This window comes from Gobius niger, assembly GCF_951799975.1.
Source record: "Gobius niger genome assembly, chromosome: 6".
Taxonomy (NCBI): domain Eukaryota; kingdom Metazoa; phylum Chordata; class Actinopteri; order Gobiiformes; family Gobiidae; genus Gobius; species Gobius niger.
In genome coordinates, this window is record NC_136857.1 from 40,856,287 (window position 1) to 40,876,288 (window position 20,002).

At 48.6% G+C, this 20,002-nt stretch overlaps 2 protein-coding genes and 1 long non-coding RNA gene across 3 annotated transcripts in view; 2 read left to right on the plus strand and 1 right to left on the minus strand.

Moving 5' to 3' along the window:
* cyldl (cylindromatosis (turban tumor syndrome), like) overlaps window positions 1-5,630 on the plus strand; it is a gene marked incomplete at its 5' end in the record, with an annotated part of 30,027 nt that extends 24,397 nt beyond the window's left edge. Inside the window, 6 exons of the mRNA XM_079557801.1 lie at window positions 540-603; window positions 728-860; window positions 2,691-2,799; window positions 3,722-3,840; window positions 4,061-4,262; window positions 5,432-5,630. Coding sequence (XP_079413927.1) covers window positions 540-603; window positions 728-860; window positions 2,691-2,799; window positions 3,722-3,840; window positions 4,061-4,262; window positions 5,432-5,616 — 812 coding nt within the window. The 3' untranslated portion in view covers window positions 5,617-5,630. The remainder of the gene's footprint in view (window positions 1-539; window positions 604-727; window positions 861-2,690; window positions 2,800-3,721; window positions 3,841-4,060; window positions 4,263-5,431) is intronic.
* Window positions 5,631-7,272: 1,642 nt separating this feature from the next.
* LOC306964656 lies at window positions 7,273-7,749 on the minus strand. Its single transcript, XR_013792990.1, has 3 exons — window positions 7,547-7,749; window positions 7,471-7,496; window positions 7,273-7,368 (listed from the first exon to the last, which is right to left on the minus strand). It is a non-coding gene; the product is annotated as an uncharacterized lncRNA (long non-coding RNA).
* A 1,586-nt stretch (window positions 7,750-9,335) lies between these two features.
* LOC306964633 (deoxynucleotidyltransferase terminal-interacting protein 1-like) overlaps window positions 9,336-20,002 on the plus strand; it is a 28,774-nt gene continuing 18,107 nt past the window's right edge. The window contains exons 1-7 of the mRNA XM_079558714.1: window positions 9,336-9,535; window positions 11,370-11,443; window positions 12,313-12,409; window positions 17,224-17,322; window positions 17,849-17,908; window positions 18,064-18,108; window positions 18,198-18,247. Coding sequence (XP_079414840.1) covers window positions 9,461-9,535; window positions 11,370-11,443; window positions 12,313-12,409; window positions 17,224-17,322; window positions 17,849-17,908; window positions 18,064-18,108; window positions 18,198-18,247 — 500 coding nt within the window. The 5' untranslated portion in view covers window positions 9,336-9,460. The remainder of the gene's footprint in view (window positions 9,536-11,369; window positions 11,444-12,312; window positions 12,410-17,223; window positions 17,323-17,848; window positions 17,909-18,063; window positions 18,109-18,197; window positions 18,248-20,002) is intronic.

Sequence of the window (20,002 nt, forward strand, 5' to 3'; positions counted from 1 at the left end):
AAGTAGAAGTCGTGTAAAATTTTGTATTTGAGTATTTCAGTGTTATATCTATGAGCTCACCAAAGGATGAGTCAGTTCAGCTGCTTCCAAACACATCAGCTTCACTGTTTTAGACCAAAGTCCACAGACGAGAGCGGCCCTGGATCCACCACAGTCAAAGGACTTCATCCTCACCATGAAGGAGCTGCACAGCTGAAGCTCTGAAGCTTCACGTTTCTGAAGTTTAAACCTGAGCTGCAGCTGTAAACCAGGCTCTAACCCAGGATCATGATGTCTTTATTTCCTGTTTATAACCCGGGATAATGATGTCTTTATTTCCTGTTTGTAACCCGGGATCATGATGTCTTTATTTCCTGTTTGTAACCCGGGATAATGATGTCTTTATTTCCTGTTTGGAACCCGGGATAATGTCTTTATTTCCTGTTTGGAACCCGGGATAATGATGTCTTTATTTCCTGTTTGTAACCCGGGATCATGATGTCTTTATTTCCTGTTTCTAACCCGGGATCATGATGTCTTTATTTCCTGTTTCTGTGCAGATCCAGAGGAGTTCCTGACTGTGATCATGCAGCACATTCTGAACCTTGACCCCCTGCTGAAACTGTACGTCTGAGACCAGCTCTGATTGGTCCATTCAAATCAAGGCCTCCTGTGATTGGTCCATTCAAATAAGGGACTAGTTGGTCGTCTGGTGTAATGGTGGCCTCTGATTTGTCGTTGTTTTCAGGTGCTCTGGGGGAAAGGTCCAGGACTCGTTTTGTTTCCAAATCTTTCTGGACCAGAACCATGACCTGGTGCTGCCCTCGGTCCAACAGCTGCTGGAGCACTCCTTCCACAGCAACGCGCTCAAGCTGGCCGAGGTTTGAACCGACAACCTTAACACTAACACAAATACTAACACTATCACCGACCCTCTGAACCGACAACCCTAACCCCAACTTAACCCACAGCAACGAGCTCAAGCTGGCCGAGGTTAGAACCGACAACCTTAACACTAACACTAACGCTATCACCGACCCTCTGAACCGACAACCCTAACCCTAACCCCAACGCTAACCCCAACCCTTACCCCAACGCTAACCCCAACCCTAACCCCAACCCTAACCCCAACGCTAACCCCAACCCTAACCCCAACCCTAACCCCAACCCTAACCCCAACGCTAACCCCAACCCTAACCCCAACTTAACCCACAGCAACGAGCTCAAGCTGGCCGAGGTTTGAACCGACAACCTTAACACTAACACAAATACTAACACTATCACCGACCCTCTGAACCGACAACCCTAACCCCAACTTAACCCACAGCAACGCGCTCAAGCTGGCCGAGGTTAGAACCGACAACCTTAACACTAACACAAATACTAACGCTATCACCAACCCTCTGAACCGACAACCCTAACCCCAACGCTAACCCCAACCCTTACCCCAACCCTAACCCCAACCCTAACCCCAACTTAACCCACAGCAACGAGCTCAAGCTGGCCGAGGTTTGAACCGACAACCTTAACACTAACACAAACCCCAAACCTAACCTTTAACACTAACCTTAACCCCGAACCCAACCCTGACCTTCAGAACCCTGACCCAGGGACCGGTTTGTCTAAAAAGCATTAAGCGTACGGTGTAGAGCAGAGAAACGTTAGGTTTCCATAAGTAAAATGTTCCTCTTGGTGTAAAATAGAACCACATGTCACACCATGTCTTCATTTACTAAATGACCACACAGAGAGTTTAAGAACCGGTTAGTGGTTAACCCAGGTCTAACCAAAGCTGGGACTGGACCAGGACTGGACCCTAACCTAACCCTAACCCTAACCCAAAATGAAGCTTTGAATCAGAATGAGATCCAGTGGACTTATATTTAAAAGACTAAGGGTTATATTTAAAGGGTTCTTCAAAGGTTCTTCATCTCGTTTAAAGGTTGTTCTTCTGGTTTAAAGGTTGTTCTTCTGGTTTAAGGGTTGTTCTTCTGGTTTAAGGGTTGTTCTTCTGGTTTAAAGGTTGTTCTTCTGGTTTAAGGGTTGTTCTTCTGGTTTAAGGGTTGTTCTTCTGGTTTAAGGGTTGTTCTTCTGGTTTAAGGGTTGTTCTTCTGGTTTAAAGGTTGTTCTTGTGGTTTAAAGGTTGTTCTTCTGGTTTAAAGGTTGTTCTTCTGGTCTAAAGGTTGTTCTTCTGGTTTAAAGGTTGTTCTTCTGGTTTAAAGGTTGTTCTTCTGGTTTAAGGGTTGTTCTTCTGGTTTAAGGGTTGTTCTTCTGGTTTAAGGGTTGTTCTTCTGGTTTAAGGGTTGTTCTTCTGGTTTAAAGGTTGTTCTTGTGGTTTAAAGGTTGTTCTTCTGGTTTAAAGGTTGTTCTTCTGGTTTAAGGGTTGTTCTTCTGGTTTAAGGGTTGTTCTTCTGGTTTAAAGGTTGTTCTTCTGGTTTAAAGGTTGTTCTTCTGGTTTAAGGGTTGTTCTTCTGGTTTAAGGGTTGTTCTTCTGGTTTAAAGGTTGTTCTTCTGGTTTAAAGGTTGTTCTTCTGGTTTAAAGGTTGTTCTTGTGGTTTAAAGGTTGTTCTTCTGGTTTAAAGGTTGTTCTTCTGGTTTAAGGGTTGTTCTTCTGGTTTAAGGGTTGTTCTTCTGGTTTAAAGGTTGTTCTTCTGGTTTAAAGGCTGTTCTTCTGGTTTAAAGGTTGTTCTTCTGGTTCTTCTCATTGGCAGGTGCCGTCGTGTCTGATTCTACAAATGCCTCGATTTGGAAAAAAGTTCAAAATGTTCGACAAAATCCTGCCGTCTCTGGAGCTGGACGTCACTGACCTTCTGCAACACGGTGAGCGCGTTTAGCCCTGGTTTAGCCCTGGTTTAGCCCTGGTTTAGTCCTGGCTTAGTCCTGGTTTAGTCCTGGTTTATCCCTGGTTTAGTCCTGGCTTAGTCCTGGTTTAGTCCTGGTTTCCTCCTGGTTTAGTCCTGGTTTAGCTCCTGGTTTAGTCCTGGTTTAGTCCTGGTTTAGTCCTGGTTTAGCCCTGGTTTAGTCCTGGCTTAGTCCTGGTTTAGTCCTGGTTTCCTCCTGGTTTAGTCCTGGTTTAGTCCTGGTTTCGCCCTGGTTTAGCCCTGGTTTAGTCCTGGTTTAGTCCTGGTTTCGCCCTGGTTTCCTCCTGGTTTAGTCCTGGTTTAGTCCTGGTTTCGCCCTGGTTTAGCCCTGGTTTCCTCCTGGTTTAGTCCTGGTTTAGTCCTGGTTTAGTCCTGGTTTAGTCCTGGTTTAGTCCTGGTTTAGTCCTGGTTTAGCCCTGGTTTCCTCCTGGTTTAGTCCTGGTTTAGTCCTGGTTTAGTCCTGGTTTAGTCCTGGTTTCCTCCTGGTTTAGTCCTGGTTTCCTCCTGGTTTAGTCCTGGTTTAGTCCTGGTTTCGCCCTGGTTTAGCCCTGGTTTCCTCTTGGTTTAGTCCTGGTTTAGTCCTGGTTTAGTCCTGGTTTAGTCCTGGTTTAGTCCTGGTTTAGTCCTGGTTTAGCCCTGGTTTCCTCCTGGTTTAGTCCTGGTTTAGTCCTGGTTTAGTCCTGGTTTAGTCCTGGTTTAGTCCTGGTTTAGTCCTGGTTTAGTCCTGGTTTCCTACTGGTTTAGCCCTGGTTTCCTCCTGGTTTAGTCCTGGTTTAGTCCTGGTTTAGTCCTGGTTTAGTCCTGGTTTAGCCCTGGTTTAGTCCTGGTTTAGTCCTGGTTTAGTCCTGGTTATGGTGAAGGTCTAACCGGTGTGTCTCCAGGGCCTAAACAGTGCGTCCTCTGTGCGGAGGCGGCGCTGTGGGAGTGTCCCGACTGTTTCCTGGATCTGACCTTCGGCTCCAACGGACTCAAGCTTTTCTGCGACCAGTGCAACAAACAGGTGCTAAGCTTCACTCACAGCAGACAGGTGTAGGGCTGGGGAGGGTTAAACCATACCAGTCTGGTATTGAAAACATAACTTTGATGCTGTTGGTCCTTTTTATTTCGATATTGTAAATGTGCAGACCTTCCACACGTTATTGTTTGGTTTTCTGGTTTTAGACGACACATATTTAGTATCGGTATCGAAAAGGAGCTGACTGAAGGTGTTCTCTTTAAAGGTTCACACTCATCCCCGTCGTCATGGACACCGCCCCGCCCCCCTGGACTCTCGCAGCCAGAGTGATCGTTTCCATGGAAACAGGGATAAGCTCCACCTGCTGGCCGTTCTGTGCATCGAGACGAGTCACTACGTTTCCTTCGTTAAATACGGCCCCGAACCTCAGCACTGGCTGTTCTTCGACAGCATGGCCGACCGTTATGGTGAGTACTTTTACTACTACAACTTATACTACTACAGCCTCTGATCCTACTACTACAACTACTACAAACACCTCTGATCCTACTACTACAACTACTACTAGGACCTCTGAAACTACAACCTCTGATCCTACTACTACAACTACTACTAACACCTCTGAAACTACAACCTCTGATCCTACTACTACAACTACTACTAACACCTCTGATCCTACTACTACAACTACTACTAACACCTCTGAAACTACAACCTCTGATCCTACTACTACAACTACTACTACCACCTCTGAAAGTACAACCTCTGATCCTACTACTACAACTATTACAAACACCTCTGAAAGTACAACCTCTGATCCTACTACTACAACTACTACTACCACCTCTGAAACTACAACCTCTGATCCTACTACTACAACTACTACTACCACCTCTGAAAGTACAACCTCTGATCCTACTACTACAACTACTACTACCACCTCTGAAAGTACAACCTCTGATCCTACTACTACAACTACTACTACCACCTCTGAAAGTACAACCTCTGATCCTACTACTACAACTATTACAAACACCTCTGAAAGTACAACCTCTGATCCTACTACTACAACTACTACTAACACCTCTGATCCTACTACTACAACTACTACTAACACCTCTGAAACTACAACCTCTGATCCTACTACTACAACTATTACAAACACCTCTGAAAGTACAACCTCTGATCCTACTACTACAACTACTACTACCACCTCTGAAACTACAACCTCTGATCCTACTACTACAACTACTACTACCACCTCTGAAAGTACAACCTCTGATCCTACTACTACAACTACTACTAACACCTCTGATCCTACTACTACAACTACTACTAACACCTCAGAAACTACAACGTCTGATCCTACTACTACAACTACTACTAACACCTCTGATCCTACTACTACAACTACTACCAACACCTTTGAAACTACAACGTCTGAGCCTTCTACCACAACTACTACTACTTCCCTAACCTCAGCACTGGCTCTCAGCGTAGAGAACAGTGATATTCAAATGCTGGGTTGAATTGTTTAGACGGAGGAGTTTTGCTTCTGCTCTTGTGTTCAGAATCGGACATCGGGCCGACCTCCGTCCAGAGGAGGAAAAGCTAAATGTTTGTTTCTTGTTTGCAGGTGAAGCTGACGGGTACAACGTGCCGCAGGTGACTCTGGCTCCGGAGCTCGACCAATACCTGAACATGTCTCTGTCTGAACTGGCCAATCAGGCGCCGCGAGACATGAAGGGCGTGGCCAAGCGGCTGCTCTGTGACGCCTACCTTTACCTGTACCAGAGCCCCGCCCTCCACCTGTACGCCTGAGCCCCGCCCTCCACCTGTACCAAAGCCCTGCACTCCACCTGTACGCCTGAGCCCCGCCCTCCACCTGTACCAAAGCCCCGCCCTCCACCTGTACGCCTGAGCCCCGCCCTCCACCTGTACCAAAGCCCCGCCCTCCACCTGTACGCCTGAGCCCCGCCCTCCACCTGTACGCCTGAGCCCCGCCCTCCACCTGTACCAAAGCCCTGCACTCCACCTGTACGCCTGAACCCCGCCCTTTACCTGTACCAAAGCCCCGCCCTTTACCTGTACCAAAGCCCTGCACTCCACCTGTACGCCTGAACCCCGCCCTTTACCTGTACCAGAGCCCCGCCCTCCACCTGTACCAGAGCCCCGCCCTCCACCTGTACGCCTGAGTCCCGCCCTCCACCTGTACGCCTGAGCCCCGCCCTCCACCTGTACGCCTGAGCCCCGCCCTTTACCTGTACCAAAGCCCCGCCCTCCACCTGTACGCCTGAGACCCCGCCCCTTTACCTGTACCAGAGCCCCGCCCTCCACCTGTACCAAAGCCCCGCCCTCCACCTGTACACCTGAGACCCCGCCCCTTTACCTGTACCAAAGCCCCGCCCTCCACCTGTACGCCTGAGCCCCGCCCTCCACCTGTACGCCTGAGCCCCGCCCTTTACCTGTACGCCTGAGCCCCGCCCTTTACCTGTACCAGAGCCCCGCCCTCCACCTGTACGCCTGAGCCCCGCCCTCCACCTGTACGCCTGAGCCCCGCCCTCCACCTGTACGCCTGAGCCCCGCCCTCCACCTGTACGCCTGAGCCCCGCCCTTTACCTGTACCAGAGCCCCGCCCTCCACCTGTACGCCTGAGCCCCGCCCTCCACCTGTACGCCTGAGCCCCGCCCTTTACCTGTACCAAAGCCCCGCCCTCCACCTGTACGCCTGAGCCCCGCCCTCCACCTGTACGCCTGAGCCCCGCCCTCCACCTGTACGCCTGAGCCCCGCCCTTTACCTGTACGCCTGAGCCCCGCCCTTTACCTGTACCAAAGCCCCGCCCTTTACCTGTACCAGAGCCCCGCCCTCCACCTGTACGCCTGAGCCCCGCCCTCCACCTGTACGCCTGAGCCCCGCCCTTTACCTGTACCAAAGCCCCGCCCTCCACCTGTACGCCTGAGCCCCGCCCTTTACCTGTACGCCTGAGCCCCGCCCTTTACCTGTACCAAAGCCCCGCCCTTTACCTGTACGCCTGAGCCCCGCCCTCCACCTGTACGCCTGAGCCCCGCCCTCCACCTGTACGCCTGAGCCCCGCCCTCCACCTGTACGCCTGAGTCCCGCCCTTTACCTGTACCAAAGCCCTGCACTCCACCTGTACGCCTGAGCCCCGCCCTTTACCTGTACCAAAGCCCCGCCCTTTACCTGTACCAGAGCCCCGCCCTTTACCTGTACCAGAGCCCCGCACTCCACCTGTACGCCTGAGCCCCGCCCTTTACCTGTACGCCTGAGCCCCGCCCTTTACCTGTACCAAAGCCCCGCCCTTTACCTGTACCAGAGCCCCGCCCTTTACCTGTACCAGAGCCCCGCACTCCACCTGTACGCCAGAGCCCCGCCCTTTACCTGTACCAAAGCCCCGCCCTTTACCTGTACCAAAGCCCCGCCCTTTACCTGTACCAAAGCCCCGCCCTCCACCTGTACGCCTGAGCCCCGCCCTCCACCTGTACGCCAGAGCCCCGCCCTTTACCTGTACCAGAGCCCCGCCCTCCACCTGTACGCCTGAGCCCCGCCCTTTACCTGTACCAGAGCCCCGCACTCCACCTGTACGCCTGAGCCCCGCCCTCCACCTGTACGCCTGAGCCCCGCCCTTTACCTGTACGCCTGAGCCCCGCCCTCCACCTGTACGCCTGAGTCCCGCCCTTTACCTGTACGCCTGAGCCCCGCCCTCCACCTGTACCAAAGCCCCGCCCTTTACCTGTACCAAAGCCCCGCTGTTTGAGGAAGTGAACAGGAAACGGCCCCGGGAAGTTGGCTTCAGTCTTTAACTATGAATGAAGTGAAATTTAGGATAAATGTCAAGAATATTAATATAGACGATGTTGTCAATAATTTATTACTTTTATGCAAACATTTTATTCACAAATGTGGCTTCTTTAAAACTAAAGCCCACTGTAACGCTGAAGAACGAGCTGAAACTATTTGAACAAAACATATTCTTGAAAGTTTTCTAATAGATCTCGATTTACTTGAATGATTTTTATGATGTTTTTCATGTTGCCCCAAACTTTATTATCACCGACATTGACATTGTTTTGCACAACGTACCTTTGTGGATCTGTACTTTGCAATAATATATCAAATAAAATAAAAAGTTTGGGGAAGCTAACGGAGCCGATACATTATTTACTGATTCATTTTAAGAAGGAAGACAGACGGCGACTGTGTGTCAGCTCTCAGTCGTACGGGAGATGTCCATCTTCAATGAAGACCTTTGAGTCGTCTTCTGTCCTCAGTCGTTGAAGTCTCGAACGTTTCGCCTCTCATCCAAAAGGCTTCGTCAGTGAACTCAGGTTCAGTTCAGCCCGCAGCCCAGATAAAGACCACAGGGAGGAGCCAGTGAGTGGGTGCTCCCCTCCACACACCGACTGTGTAATAAACTCTAATATAACTTCCATTCATTACTGGGCTACTTTTTGAGAGTTCATTGGGCTGGAAATTTGCCTTGGACCTGGCAACCCTGGTTTATCGGTATCAGAGAAATGTTTAGGCTCTTCTTGTATCTAAAAAATGAAAGTGTCGAAAGCAGGAACTGAAACAAAATCTCTCTTTAGATCCAAGTTTTGATGCTGTTGGTCAGGTGTTGTTTCAGCTCAAATAAAGCATTTTTCCCCATTATTTTCCCTATTTGAATGAATAGATAAAATCGCCCATTTTTCACAATTATTTTAAGTTTTTAATTTTAATTTTTTTTTCCCGGCATTTCCCCCAAATTATTCTTTTTCTGTCACATTTCCTGACGTTGGAGATGAACCTGAGATTGTAAATGTGCAGATTGTTCTGCTTTCTGGTTATAGACGTATCAGAAACCAATAAACCTCTGTTTTATTATTCATATGTTATTACCCCGGCTCTGCTGTAACTACATGACGGTGTTTGTGTTAAAACATTTTAAACATTATAAGAAGCTTTGGGACTAAAGGTAATTTCTGATTATTTTATTTCTATAATGAAACTTATGTAGCCTGAGTTTAAGGAACTTTATTTGTTCTTCCAAACCTTGCTCTTTAATTCTAGTAGGTTATTTTCTAACTTTTGCAGTAATAATTACTCAAATGTACTGTAATCATCATAATAGACTATTTTGTCCCATTCTTTAAAGCATTTTTGTCCCGTTTTGTCCCTTTTTTGTTGCTCTTTCATGGCTTTCTCGTTGATTTTTTTGTAGCTTTTGCATCACAGTTTTGTTGCGTTATTGCTGCTTTTTCAGCTCGTTTTGTTTCTTGCTCTTTTGACGCATTTCTGTCATGTACAAGCATACATGACAGAACATTCACACTGAACAAAAAGTGCCACATCCATTGCATTTGCTAGAATAAAGTGTCCCAAAGCAGTGCCCTACTTACATATATATATTTTTGCTTTTAGATTTGTGTAAAGTCAAACTGTGGAAAATGTGCTCGGTTCATGTGAGGGTGAAGAACTTTCAGTATAAACCCTGAACTGAAGCTTTTACTGTGAAGGGGCTGCGGGCGGATGTGGTGATGCGGAAGTGTCATTTCCTGGAACAGACTGAGCTCATCTTTAGGACCAAAACAAACCCAGAACCGAACCTTTGTGTGCATTTCCCCCGTGTTTCCTGGAGGTCTGTGTCCGCCTAAAGTCTGCGGACATGGGGGCACAGCGGGGCGCAGGAGGAGCCAGAGACTGGAGCCACATGGACGGACCAGAACCAGAGCAGAACCCGGTGAGACCTGGAAATAAAAACCGGAAACTTCAGCTGAAGTTAGCCGTTAGCATTAGCCGTCAGATATAGCAAATAATGAACGATCCAGATGTTTCCAGCTGCTGTCAACCCATCGACCTCATCCAGGCGATGGGTTAGAAATAATAACGAGTGTGCAGACCTCCGAGAGCGGAAGGCATTTCTGTCTTTTCTATAACCGGCTAAAGCTAACGGGAGCTAACGGGAGCTAACGGGCTAAAGCTAACAATGAAAACAAAGCCTTTGCTGACCCAGTTTATTCACTTCATAGCTGATTCAGAGCCGTGTCTTTGATCGAGCGGTTAAATAAAGATAAAATGATGTTTGTGTGTTTATCACAGATCTTTGGAAGATGAACTTCGGGCTAGCATCTCATTTGAATCATTCAAATAAAACTGCAAACATGAAATATTAGCTCGAATATATGAATAATATAGAAACATCACCACGTGCATTGATTATATCCAATCAATGAGAAAAGGAAAAGAAAGTCTTTTGTGTTGGTGCTGCCCCCTTTGGGAATATCACTGTTACTGATGTCATTTATCCGTGACTTCTATATAATATAATAGTATATAATAGTCAAAAATGAACGAGTATAAAGAGTAGAAACGCTGCACAAACTTCTAACAAGTTTTTTTCATTGATCAGAGGAACATCATTCCCTCTTTTTACTGATTGATTGTAAAAATAAATAACAAGTTTAATAATAAGTTTGAGGGAGGTGATTAATCTCTCAGTTCACAGTCAGAAAATTAAATATCTGACTGTGAACTGAATAGAGTTTGGTAAATTCCACAGTTACCATGGAGATCCGCCATCTTTGCAGCTGTTAGCATTCATGTCCATTGACTAACATTAGCTAAAACAGTATAAAAAGTTGGGCTGAAAGATATATCGTTATCGTATCGATATGGAGAAATGAACATTCAAAATATTAACATCGAAAAAGCAAGATGTAAAGGATAAGGATTTCCATGAATAAAACTGCACTCTTTTGTATTATGATTTTATTTATTTGGAAATATGTTTAGTTTTCACCTAACACATAGTTGTATTTGATATGAAATATTAGTCCATATCGTTCTGCCCTATAAAAAGTGGAGATAAAAGCTGTGGAACAGCTGCTGAGTTACTGCTGGTAAATACATCTAACTGTGGTGTCCAAGTGTTTTAATGTGAACAATAACTCCAGTATTTGATCTTTTAGAATCTCCATTATAATTGCTGCTAATCCCATAATGCTTAGCGATATGACGTCACATTGCCAAACTCTATAGCGCCTCCACATACAATCAGTTACTTCACGAAAACAAAGCCGAGAAAGATCAGGTTTTAGTGCAGAACGTTTTCCCTCGTTCTCCGTTTAAATGAACGGACTGAAGTGTCAGGACAACGGAAGTGTCGAGACAAGGCAAGAAGAGGCAATAGTGGACCGGGAGGAATAAGGTGAAGATGAAATGGATGAGCTCATTTTTGGGGAAGCGGCTCCACCTGGTGGCCGTGTATCAGCCCTGCTTTAATCAGTAAACGTTCAGTGTTCTGTTAGAATCAGAATAGTATTTATGACCAGGGTTATGAACATGTTCACAAAGAGGATGTTTTGTTTTCGGGTGATTGTGCCACATGAAACATAAAACACATAACTTAGATAAATAATAAACTGTAAAAAACTTTAAAACTATAAGTTTATTCACTTTATTCCGTCCCGCCCACTTTTGCCTCTTTTTGCCAATCGTCCCAGACTCCTGGAAAAAACTAATACCGTCCTCTAAGATGGCTTTGCTTTATTTCATTGTGTTGTTGTTTGTGTCAGAATCAGCCGTGGAACCTGATGATCAAACACAGACCCATCCAGAAACGTGGGCGCAGGTCACACCTGTCCGTCAGGTAACTGCTCTTATTATCATGTTATTATGTTTGTAGTGATTCTTTGGCAAGAAAAAAGGGAGTTCAAACTTCTACATGGCCAAACTTAGGACATAACTCAAGTAAACACTTAGACGCATCATGGGTTTTGGTTTCATTCAAGACAGTGCAATGTCCAAACTAACTTTCAGAAAAGGGTTTATTTCCAGATTAGACGCAAACAGGAAAGTATCATATATGTAAGGCCTACTTAAAAAAACACCCAGGTGCGTGTTGGACTGTGTGCGTTACGCCCCTATTTCCCCTCGGTGGTAAAATAACCAAACCAAATAAAGCAAAAAATAAACAAATTAGAATTAACTTGGCATGTTGGGAATGATATTATAAAAAGAAAATATACCTAGGAAACAAAAGGACATGTTTGTGATTAATAAAACTAAAAGTGAACTTAACTTTAACTTTATACCAAAAAACGGACAAAAAGCTCCTACAATGTTATTAATGTCAGGTATTAGTCTTATTGTCATGTTATTATCATATTATTATCATGTTATTAATAGTTTTGATCTTTTTTTTTGTCTGTCTCACTGTCTCTCTGAAGAACCAACTAAACATGAATAGATAATACAGCGCCCCCTGCTGTCACATTGTTCAACCTCTGATATATTTTAGAGATTTTAAAAAACAGGAATAACCTGTTTACATGTAATTTTAGTCACATCTCCATGGAGACATGTAGGAGGCGTCCCGCCCCCCGTTACGTTAGTCCGGTCTCAGAGAGTTTGTCTGGGCAGTTTCAGGGTTTTAGTCATGAGGCTTTAAAGTAGAGGTCGGGTTTCTCTAAAGCACTGACTATTTGTTTAAAATGTTTGAAACCTGCTGTTCCTCAGTTACACAGACCCTCAGATCTCCATGGACCTGCTCCGAGCCGTTCTTCAGCCCAGTCTGAACCAGGAGATCCTGCAGGTGTTCAACAAGTACCACAAGGTCTGTGCCTTACAGTCTATGCCTTACCTCCTACTCCCTGCCTCCTACACCAAACACACAACTCCCCACCCCCCGCTCCCTACAATATACCCCACACCCCTAATCCTTTACACTTCAATCCTGCAGGTTTTCAACAAGTACCACAAGGTCTGTGCCTTACAGTCTATGCCTTACCTCCTACTCCCTACCTCCTACACCCTTCCTCCTATATCCTACCTCCTACTCCCTGCCTTCTACACCCTTCCTCCTACACCCTTCCTCCTACACCCTTCCTCCTACATCCTTCCTCCTACACCCTTCCTCCTACATCCTACCTCCTACACCCTTCCTCCTACTCCCTGCCTCCTACATCCTACCTCCTACTCCCTGCCTCCTACACCCTTCCTCCTACTCCCTGCCTCCTACATCCTACCTCCTACTCCCTGCCTCCTACATCCTACCTCCTACTCCCTGCCTCCTACACCCTTCCTCCTACTCCCTGCCTTCTACACCCTTCCTCCTACACCCTTCCTCCTATATCCTACCTCCTACTCCCTGCCTTCTACACCCTTCCTCCTACACCCTTCCTCCTACATCCTTCCTCCTACACCCTTTCTCCTACACCCTACCTCCTACATCCTTCCTCCTACACCCTACCTCCTACATCCTTCCTCCTACTCCCTGCCTCCTACATCCTACCTCCTACATCCTACCTCCTACACCCTACCTCCTACATCCTTCCTCCTACACCCTTCCTCCTACATCCTTCCTCCTACACCCTTTCTCCTACACCCTACCTCCTACATCCTTCCTCCTACACCCTTCCTCCTACATCCTTCCTCCTACACCCTTCCTCCTACATCCTTCCTCCTACATCCTTCCTCCTACACCCTTTCTCCTACACCCTACCTCCTACATCCTTCCTCCTACACCCTACCTCCTACATCCTTCCTCCTACTCCCTGCCTCCTACATCCTACCTCCTACATCCTTCCTCCTACACCCTGCCTCCTACTCCCTACCTCCTACTCCCTACCTCCTACTCCCTGCCTCCTACTCCCTGCCTCCTACATCCTACCTCCTACACCCTACCTCCTACTCCCTGCCTCCTACATCCTACCTCCTACACCCTTCCTCCTATATCCTACTTCCTACACCCTTCCTCCTACTCCCTGCCTCCTATATCCTACCTCCTACACCCTACCTCCTACTCCCTGCCTCCTACATCCTACCTCCTACTCCCTACCTCCTACTCCCTGCCTCCTACATCCTACCTCCTACACCCTACCTCCTACTCCCTGCCTCCTACATCCTACCTCCTACACCCTTCCTCCTATATCCTACCTCCTACACCCTTCCTCCTACTCCCTACCTCCTACACCCTGCCTCCTACACCCTTCCTCCTATATCCTACCTCCTACTCCCTGCCTCCTACATCCTACCTCCTACACCCTTCCTCCTACATCCTACCTCCTACTCCCTGCCTCCTACATCCTACCTCCTACTCCCTGCCTCCTACATCCTACCTCCTACTCCCTGCCTCCTACACCCTTCCTCCTACTCCCTGCCTCCTACTCCCTGCCTCCTACTCCCTGCCTCCTACACCCTTCCTCCTACTCCCTGCCTCCTACACCCTTCCTCCTACTCCCTGCCTCCTACATCCTACCTCCTACTCCCTGCCTCCTACACCCTTCCTCCTACTCCCTGCCTCCTACATCCTACCTCCTACACCCTTCCTCCTACACCCTACCTCCTACTCCCTGCCTCCTACACCCTTCCTCCTACTCCCTGCCTCCTACACCCTTCCTCCTACTCCCTGCCTCCTACTCCCTGCCTCCTACTCCCTGCCTCCTACACCCTTCCTCCTACTCCCTGCCTCCTACACCCTACCTCCTACTCCCTGCCTCCTACACCCTACCTCCTATATCCTACCTCCTACACATTTCCTCCTATATCCTACCTCCTACTCCCTACCTCCTACTCCCTACCTCCTACTCCCTACCTCCTACACCCTACCTCCTATATCCTGCCTCCTACACATTTCCTCCTATATCCTACCTCCTACTCCCTACCTCCTACACCCTTCCTCCTATATCCTACCTCCTACTCCCTGCCTCCTACACCCTACCTCCTACTCCCTGCCTCCTACACCCTACCTCCTATATCCTACCTCCTACACATTTCCTCCTATATCCTACCTCCTACTCCCTACCTCCTACTCCCTACCTCCTACTCCCTACCTCCTACTCCCTACCTCCTACTCCCTACCTCCTACACCCTTCCTCCTATATCCTACCTCCTACACATTTCCTCCTATATCCTTCCTCCTACTCCCTACCTCCTACTCCCTACCTCCTACTCCCTGCCTCCTACATCCTACCTCCTACACCAAACACACAACTCCCCACACCCCGCTCCCTACAATATACAACACAACTCCCTACCGCCTACTCCTGAATCTTCATTGTGTTTTAGTCGGTGCTTACGAGCTAAGTTCTTACCTTTATCCCAAACATTCCCAAACATAGGCCTCCTTGTAGGTTCTAAAAGGTCCAACTGAGCTGCAAACGAGTCTCTACAAACAGCACAGGCTTGATCTCTGTGGAGGCCGAGACAGTCAGAGGTGAGAGACTTTACTGATCAGTTCATCAGAGACAGTCGGAGGTGAGAGACTTTACTGATCAGTTCATCAGAGACAGTCAGAGGTGAGAGACTTTACTGATCAGTTCATCAGAGACAGTCAGAGGTGAGAGACTTTACTGATCAGTTCATCAGAGACAGTCGGAGGTGAGGGACTTTACTGATCAGTTCATCAGAGACAGTCAGAGGTGAGAGACTTTACTGATCAGTTCATCAGAGACAGTCGGAGGTGAGAGACTTTACTGATCAGTTCATCAGAGACAGTCGGAGGTGAGAGACTTTACTGATCAGTTCATCAGAGACAGTCAGAGGTGAGAGACTTTACTGATCAGTTCATCAGAGACAGTCAGAGGTGAGAGACTTTACTGATCAGTTCATCAGAGACAGTCAGGGGTGAGAGACTTTACTGATCAGTTCATCAGAGACAGTCAGGGGTGAGAGACTTTACTGATCAGTTCATCAGAGACAGTCAGAGGTGAGAGACTTTCCTGATCAGTTCATCAGAGACAGTCGGAGGTGAGAGACTTTACTGATCAGTTCATCAGAGACAGTCGGAGGTGAGAGACTTTACTGATCAGTTCATCAGAGACAGTCAGACTTGAGAGACTTTAATGATCAGCTCATCAGAGACAGTCAGGGGTGAGAGACTTTACTGATCAGTTCATCAGAGACAGTCAGAGGTGAGAGACTTTACTGATCAGTTCATCAGAGACAGTCAGAGGTGAGAGACTTTACTGATCAGTTCATCAGAGACAGTCAGAGGTGAGAGACTTTACTGATCAGTTCATCAGAGACAGTCGGAGGTGAGAGACTTTACTGATCAGTTCATCAGAGACAGTCAGAGGTGAGAGACTTTACTGATCATTTCATCAGAGACAGTCGGAGGTGAGAGAGTGTCTGTGATCAGTTCATCAGAGACAGTCAGAGGTGAGAGACTTTACTGATCAGTTCATCAGAGACAGTCAGAGGTGAGAGACTTTACTGATCATTTCATCAGAGACAGTCGGAGGTGAGAGACTTTACTGATCAGTTCATCAGAGACAGTCAGAGGTGAGAGACTTTACTGATCAGTTCATCAGAGACAGTCAGAGGTGAGAGACTTTACTGATCAGTTCATCAGAGACAGTCAGAGGTGAGAGACTTTACTGATCAGTTCATCAGAGACAGTCAGAGGTGAGAGACTTTCCTGATCAGTTCATCAAAGACAGTCAGAGGTGAGAGACTTTACTGATCAGTTCATCAGAGACAGTCAGAGGTGAGAGACTTTACTGATCAGTTCATCAGAGACAGTCAGAGGTGAGAGACTTTACTGATCAGTTCATCAGAGACAGTCAGAGGTGAGAGACTTTACTGATCAGTTCATCAGAGACAGTCAGAGGTGAGAGACTTTCCTGATCAGTTCATCAGAGACAGTCAGAGGTGAGAGACTTTACTGATCAGTTCATCAGAGACAGCCAGAGGTGAGAGACTTTACTGATCAGTTCATCAGAGACAGTCAGAGGTGAGAGACTTTACTGATCAGTTCATCAGAGACAGTCAGAGGTGAGAGACTTTACTGATCAGTTCATCAGAGACAGTCAGAGGTGAGAGACTTTACTGATCAGTTCATCAGAGACAGTCAGAGGTGAGAGACTTTACTGATCAGTTCATCAGAGACAGTCAGAGGTGAGAGACTTTCCTGATCAGTTCATCAGAGACAGTCGGAGGTGAGAGACTTTACTGATCAGTTCATCAGAGACAGTCAGAGGTGAGAGACTTTACTGATCAGTTCATCAGAGACAGTCAGAGGTGAGAGACTTTACTGATCAGTTCATCAGAGACAGTCAGAGGTGAGAGACTTTACTGATCAGTTCATCAGAGACAGTCAGAGGTGAGAGACTTTACTGATCAGTTCATCAGAGACAGTCAGTCAGAGGTGAGAGACTTTACTGATCAGTTCATCAGAGACAGTCAGAGGTGAGAGACTTTACTGATCAGTTCATCAGAGCGTGAAGGCAGCGCGGCCCAGGACTCTGAATGGAGGAATAATCGTTCCGCCCCATTCCCTACCTCCTGTCCACTTAACCCTTTTATCGTGTAAAGTTTTTCCTGTGAAGCAGTGATGTGGTTTTCTTCTGTCGCTTTTATCAATAATTAAGCTTCAGAACAATGGATACGTCCTGGACGAGTGAGAGTCTGTGTTTGTTTCTGTTGCAGCTTTTGGACAAAGCGGCGGCGAACGTGAAGGAGAACGTCGGAGATGAGATTCAGACGGAGCAGCTGATCCGAGAGACCTGCCGGAACGCCCTGGAACATGTATGTCTATAACCCTGATGCCCTGGAACATGTATGTCTATAACCCTAATGCCCTGGAACATGTATGGCTATAACCCTAATGCCCTAGAACATGTATGGCTTTAACCCTAACGCCCTGGAACATGTATGTCTATAACCCTGATGCCCTGGAACATGTATGGCTATAACCCTAATGCTCTAGAACATGTATGTCTTTAACCCTGATGCCCTGGAACATGTATGGCTTTAACCCTAACGCCCTGGAACATGTATGGCTTTAACCCTGATGCCCTGGAACATGTATGTCTATAACCCTAATGCCCTGGAACATGTATGTCTATAACACTGATGCCCTGGAACATGTATGTCTATAACCCAAATGCCCTGGAACATGTATGTCTATAACACTGATGCCCTAGAACATGTATGTCTATAACCCTAATGCCCTGGAACATGTATGGCTAGCAGCAGCAGCAGCAGTAGTAGTAAAGTAACAGTAAAAGTAGCAGTAGAGTATTGTTGTGACTCTAAAGTTGGTGTTTTTCAGGCCAAGCTGTTGTTTCCAGAGACTGAAGTGAAGAAGTTTCCTCCAGAACTCACCTACAAGGTCCAACACATACTACTACTACTACTACTACTACTACTACAGTGCTGCAGTACCCCTGATACTCCTACAGTACTGCAATACTACTACAGTACTGTAGAAGTTCTCGTGCTGAAGCAGTTCTCGATGTGTTTGTGAAGTTTGTGTCGTGTTTTCAGAGACATAGAGATGAGGAGACCAGAGCCAGCCCTGTCCCCAAGAAGGTACTGTAGTACTAGTACTGTTACTCCTAATAGTACTGCATGTACTCCCGCAGTTGCCGCAGTAACCCTGGTTCTCTGATGTGTTTCAGAGGAAGCCGCGCAGTGGAGCCGTTTATGAGCGACCGCAGTCCTTCAGCCAGTAAGTTATTCCTGTTAGTAAAGTCACCTGACCTGAGGGGGAGAGAGAGACCTGAGGGGGGAGAGGGGGAGAGGGGGAGAGGGGGAGAGGGGGAGAGAGTCAGAGACCTGAGGGGGGAGAGAGACCTGAGGGGGGAGAGGGGGAGAGAGTCAGAGACCTGAGGGGGGAGAGAGTCAGAGACCTGAGGGGGGAGAGAGACCTGAGGGGGGAGAGGGGGAGAGAGTCAGAGACCTGAGGGGGGAGAGAGACCTGAGGGGGGAGAGAGGGGGAGAGAGTCAGAGACCTGAGGGGGAGAGAGTCAGAGACCTGAGGGGGAGAGAGTCAGAGACCTGAGGGGGAGAGAGTCAGAGACCTGAGGGGGAGAGGGGGAGAGAGTCAGAGACCTGAGGGGGAGAGAGAGACCTGAGGGGGGAGAGAGGGGGAGAGAGTCAGAGACCTGAGGGGGGAGAGAGACCTGAGGGGGGAGAGAGGGGGAGAGAGTCAGAGACCTGAGGGGGAGAGAGTCAGAGACCTGAGGGGGAGAGAGAGACCTGAGGGGGAGAGGGGGAGAGAGTCAGAGACCTGAGGGGGGAGAGAGACCTGAGGGGGGAGAGGGGGAGAGAGTCAGAGACCTGAGGGGGAGAGAGACCTGAGGGGGGAGAGAGGGGGAGAGAGTCAGAGACCTGAGGGGGAGAGAGTCAGAGACCTGAGGGGGAGAGAGAGACCTGAGGGGGGAGAGGGGGAGAGAGTCAGAGACCTGAGGGGGAGAGAGTCAGAGACCTGAGGGGGGAGAGAGGGGGAGAGAGTCAGAGACCTGAGGGGGAGAGAGGGGGAGAGAGTCAGAGACCTGAGGGGAGAGAGGGGGAGAGAGTCAGAGACCTGAGGGGGAGAGAGTCAGAGACCTGAGGGGAGAGAGTCAGAGACCTGAGGGGGAGAGAGTCAGAGACCTGAGGGGGAGAGAGAGACCTGAGGGGGGAGAGGGGGAGAGAGTCAGAGACCTGAGGGGGGAGAGAGACCTGAGGGGGGAGAGAGGGGGAGAGAGTCAGAGACCTGAGGGGGAGAGAGTCAGAGACCTGAGGGGGAGAGAGAGACCTGAGGGGGGAGAGGGGGAGAGAGTCAGAGACCTGAGGGGGGAGAGAGACCTGAGGGGGGAGAGAGGGGGAGAGAGTCAGAGACCTGAGGGGGAGAGAGTCAGAGACCTGAGGGGGAGAGAGTCAGAGACCTGAGGGGGAGAGAGTCAGAGACCTGAGGGGGAGAGGGGGAGAGAGTCAGAGACCTGAGGGGGAGAGAGAGACCTGAGGGGGGAGAGAGGGGGAGAGAGTCAGAGACCTGAGGGGGGAGAGAGACCTGAGGGGGGAGAGAGGGGGAGAGAGTCAGAGACCTGAGGGGGAGAGAGTCAGAGACCTGAGGGGGAGAGAGAGACCTGAGGGGGAGAGGGGGAGAGAGTCAGAGACCTGAGGGGGGAGAGAGACCTGAGGGGGGAGAGAGGGGGAGAGAGTCAGAGACCTGAGGAGGAGAGAGTCAGAGACCTGAGGGGGAGAGAGTCAGAGACCTGAGGGGGAGAGGGGGAGAGAGTCAGAGACCTGAGGGGGGAGAGAGACCTGAGGGGGGAGAGAGGGGGAGAGAGTCAGAGACCTGAGGGGGAGAGAGAGACCTGAGGGGGAGAGAGTCAGAGACCTGAGGGGGAGAGAGTCAGAGACCTGAGGGGGGAGAGGGGGAGAGAGTCAGAGACCTGAGGGGGGAGAGAGACCTGAGGGGGGAGAGAGGGGGAGAGAG